Source organism: Gekko japonicus, unplaced genomic scaffold (assembly GCF_001447785.1).
Source record: "Gekko japonicus isolate JY-2015 unplaced genomic scaffold, Gekko_japonicus_V1.1 scaffold2617, whole genome shotgun sequence".
NCBI lineage: Eukaryota > Metazoa > Chordata > Lepidosauria > Squamata > Gekkonidae > Gekko > Gekko japonicus.
In genome coordinates this window covers 182,105-186,700 of record NW_015170969.1, presented here as the reverse complement: position 1 = coordinate 186,700, position 4,596 = coordinate 182,105, and the positions used below count along the sequence as shown (strand labels likewise).

Genomic DNA, 4,596 nt, shown 5'->3' with positions numbered 1-4,596 from the left:
ACTCTGGGGCAAGTGATGCTCTGTCTTCTTGGTGCTTGGGGGGGTCAACAGTGGGAGGGCTTCTAATGTCCTGGCCCCACTGTTGGACCTCCTGATGGCACTGGTATTTCTGGCCACTGTGTGATACAGAGTGTTGGACTGAATGGGCCTTTGGCCTGATCCAACATTGGCATCTCTTATGTTCTTATGTTTCTTAGCATCCGACTCACACATTTTTGTCTTAGCTCAGGAAGGATGGCTCCAGAGCAAGCTAATTTGTGCAGTAGTTCCCTCTAAGCTGAGTTAGTGTGAGCTAGCTCACAGGGTTTTAGCCTCCGGCTCACACACTCGCTCAGGAAGGATGGCTCCAGAGCAAAGTAATTCATGCAGGAGCCAAATCGCTCGCTCACAACTTTAATGCCAGTAGCTCACAAAGTAGAATTTTTGCTCACAAGACTCCACAGCTTAGAGGGAGCGTTTCATGTCCCCCGTCAATCTCTTCTTCTTCTCCAAACTAAACATTCACAGCTGCTGCCATGACCTTGGGTCAGTCCCAAGTTCTCTGAGAGCTGTTTTCTCAAGGGCAGTCCTCGAAAGAGCTCTCTCAGCCCCACCTACCTCACAGAGGGTGGTTGTTGTGGGGAGGGGAATGGAAAGGAGATTGTCAGCTGCTCTGAGACTCCGAGTGAAGGGTGGGGTATAAATCCAATCTCCTCCTCTTCTTCTTCTCCTCCTTTTTACAGGGAAGATGGGGGGGGGTTGTGGGCTGGCAAAGCATCCCCTCTTCAACAGGGCTAACGCCCAACTACGGAGGTGGGTTTCAGGAGCTGCTAGCCAAGTACCTCACAGAGGGTGGTTTTTGTGGGGAGGGGAAGGGAAAGGAGATTGTAAGCCGCTCTGAGACTCCGAGTGAAGGGTGGGGTATAAATCCAATCTCCTCCTCCTCCTCCTCCTCCTCTTCTTCTCCTCCTTTTTACAGGGAAGATGGGGGGGGTTGTGGGCTGGCAAAGCATCCCCTCTTGAAGAGGGCTAACGCCCAACTAAGGAGGTGGGTTTCAGGAGCTGCTAGCCAAACCCCATGGCATGTGACATTGCCTTGGCCCCACAGGGGGCGGTGGAAATCGATGTGATGAACCAGTTGAATCACCGGAACCTGATCCAGCTGTACGACGCCATCGAGACGCCCAGAGACATCATGCTCGTCATGGAGTTGTGAGTTGCCAGGGGCAGGAACCCGGCCGGGCGTCTGCCCCTCTTCTTACCCATGTTCCCAGTTTCACCTCATGAGGAGGGCTGTCTGTGGGCGGGGCCAGTGAACTGAGAGGAGCCCCAAAGCAGTTCATGCCTTCTGTGGTGGCAGAGTTCTGTGTAGAAGCTGGCACTGGGAATATTTGGGTTTTCATTTTATGGGAGTCAGTGTGATGTGCGGAGTGGAACATTGGACTAGGACCGGGGAGACCCAGGTTCTAATTCCGTCTCTGCCACGGTGACCCTGGGCCAGTCTGTCAGAACCCACAGCTTACAACAAAGTACACGCATTCAGGAACGGTTATACTTTTATTGCAAAGCTATAGATGCATTGCTGCGGTGGCTCAAGTGGTTAAGGCACTGAACTGCAGGCTGTGGAAGGTCAGTAGTTGAGCAGTTCGAGACCCGGGTGTGCCGCATGACAGAGTGAGCTCCCGTCTCTAGCTCCAGCTCCTGCCAACCTAGCAGTTCGAAAGCAAGAAATTGCAAGTAGATAAATAGGTACCACTTCGGTGGGAAGGTAACAGTGTTCCGTGTGCCTTGGTGTTTAGTCATGCCGGCCACATGACCACGGAAACGTCTTCGGACAGCGCTGGCTCTTCGGCTTTGAAACGGAGATAAGCACCGCAACCCTAGAGTCGGACTCGACTAGCTTTCGAGCAAGGGAACCTTTACCTTTTATAGATGCAGCAACACAGGCACTGTTAAGAATGGCGGCAACCCATGGAGCATAATAGGATATAGGCCATTCGTTTGCAACCCCCCCCCCCTGGCATGAGCCAATTAGATACCCTCCTGTGCGGGAAACCATTAGGGGGCAAACACTGGAAAGCAGTAGTCTCTCACGGTACATAGGAGACTTCCAGACAATACAACCTCCTCCTGCCCATCTGTAGAGATAAGCGTTTCAGCCAAGGCAGAACAGCAGGGCCAGTCTGTCAGAACCCACAGCTTACAACAAAGTACACGCATTCAGGAACGGTTATACTTTTATTGCAAAGCTATAGATGCATTGCTGCGGTGGCTCAAGTGGTTAAGGCACTGAACTGCAGGCTGTGGAAGGTCAGTAGTTCAGCAGTTCGAGACCCGGGTGTGCCGCATGACAGAGTGAGCTCCCGTCTCTAGCTCCAGCTCCTGCCAACCTAGCAGTTCGAAAGCAAGAAATTGAAAGTAGATAAATAGGTACCACTTCAGTGGGAAGGTAACAGCGTTCCGTGCGCCTTGGTGTTTAGTCATGCCGGCCACATGACCACGGAAACGTCTTCAGACAGTGCTGGCTCTTCGGCTTTGAAACGGAGATGAGCACCGCAACCCTAGAGTCGGAGTCGACTGGCTTTCGAGCAAGGGAACCTTTACCTTTATAGATGCAGTGCTGCGGTGGCTCAAGTGGTTAAGGCACTGAACTGCAGGCTGTGAAAGGTCAGTAGTTCAGCAGTTCGAGACCCGGGTGCCACATGACGGAGTGAGCTCCTGTCTCTAGTTCCCGCTCCTGCCAACCAAGCAGTTCGAAAGCAAGAAATTGCAAGTAGATAAATAGGTACCGCTTCGGTGGGAAGGTGACAGCGTTCCGTGCCCCTTGATGTTTAGTCATGCTGGCCACATGACCACAGAAACATCTTCAGACAGCGCTGGCTCTTCGGCTTTGAAACGGAGATGAGCTCCGGAACCCTAGAGTTGGATTCAACTGGCTTTCGAGCAAGGGAACTTTTACCTTTTATAGATGCAGTAACACAGGCACTGTTAAGAATGCCCATGGAGCATAATAGGATATAGGCCATTCGTATGCACCCCCTCCCCCATGGCATGGCCAATTAGATACCCTCCAAGGTAGGAAACCGTTAGGGGGGCAAAAGCTGGGAACCAGGAGTCTCTCACGGTACATAGGAGACTTCCAGACAATACAACCTCTTCCTGCACATCTGTAGAGAAAAGCGTTTTCAGCCAAGGCAGAACAGCAGAGATAGGAATGCAATAGCAATTAGTAAGACACAGAATGAACTCCCCAACCCCCATGGCTGCATAGCTGACACAGTTGCATACTCTTAGCCTCGCCTTCCTCACAGGGGCGTTGTGAGGCTAAAACAGGGGCGAGCGGAAAGGTGTCAGCCCCTTTGGGTATCTGTTGCGGAGAAAAGGTGGGGTATAAATGAAGTGAATGAATATTGTGTGTTTCTAGTCGTCAGACAGCCAACTTGGGTTGACTGTGCGGAGGGCTCCTAGTAGTATCTCAGCGGGCAGACAGATTTTTCAGAGCAGGATATTTAAGAGGGTGGTGGTGGTGGTCAGTATTACAAACAAAAGTTTACCACTTCTCCCCCTTGGCTGGAACAGAATAAATTTGATCAAATGAACAACTTTGTCCCACTGGACCGAGAGATGCGGCCTGGACCTAAACTGCCAGGAGGGAAGCAGATTTAGAGTCCCGTGGGGCACCTTTAAGACCAACAAAGGTTTATTCAAGCACTTGGTCAAATATGTTAGAATGGCAGGCAAGGTTCGAACTTTTAAAGGTAAAGGTAAAGGTTCCCTTGCTCGAAAGCCAGTCGAGTCCAACTCTAGGGTTGTGGTGCTCATCTCCGTTTCAAAGCCGAAGAGCCAGCGCTGTCTGAAGACGTTTCTGTGGTCATGTGGCCGGCATGACTAAACACCAAGGCACATGGAACGCTGTTACCTTCCCACCGAAGTGGTACCTATTTATCTACTTGCAGTTTCTTGCTTTCGAACTGCTAGGTTGGCAGGAGCTGGAACTAGAGACGGGAGCTCACTCCGTCATGCAGCAACTTGGGTCTCGAACTGCTGAACTACCGACCTTCCACAGCCTGCAGTTCAGTGTCTTAACCACTTGAGCCACCGCAGCTCCTTCGAACTTATAGACCGAGGCTAAACAGCAGATTAACATGCACCATGATGATCATAATATGCAAAGTGACACTGAATAACAAGTTAAGGTTATAGGGTCAACAGTTGTAAAGCAATAAATGGAATTCACAGGAGGCGGCTATAAGCACGGGACCGGCTTCAAGAGGGGATTGGATAAACAGATGGAGCCAAGGTCCATCAGTGGCTATCAGCCACAAGGTATAGACAGGAACTCTCGGTCTGGGGCAAGGGATCCTCTGTATTCTTGATGCTTGGGGCGGGGGCAACAGTGGGAGGGCTTCTGGTGTCCTGGCCCCACTGCTGGACCTTCTGCTGGCCTCTGGTATTTTTGGCCACTGTGTGACACAGAGTGTTGGACTGGAGGGGCCATTGGCCTGATCCAACATTGGCCTTGCTACCACTGATGGACCTCTGCTCCATATGTTTCTCCAATTCCCTATTTTAAGAACACAAGAGAAGCCAATGTTGGATCAGGCCAGTGGCCCACCC

At 51.3% G+C, this 4,596-nt stretch overlaps 1 protein-coding gene across 1 annotated transcript in view; it reads left to right on the top strand.

The window, feature by feature from the left end:
* MYLK2 (myosin light chain kinase 2) overlaps positions 1-4,596 on the top strand; it is a 69,459-nt gene that overhangs the window by 45,498 nt on the left and 19,365 nt on the right. Inside the window, 1 exon segment of the mRNA XM_015418942.1 lies at positions 1,088-1,191. Within this exon segment, the coding sequence (XP_015274428.1) occupies positions 1,088-1,191 (104 nt within the window).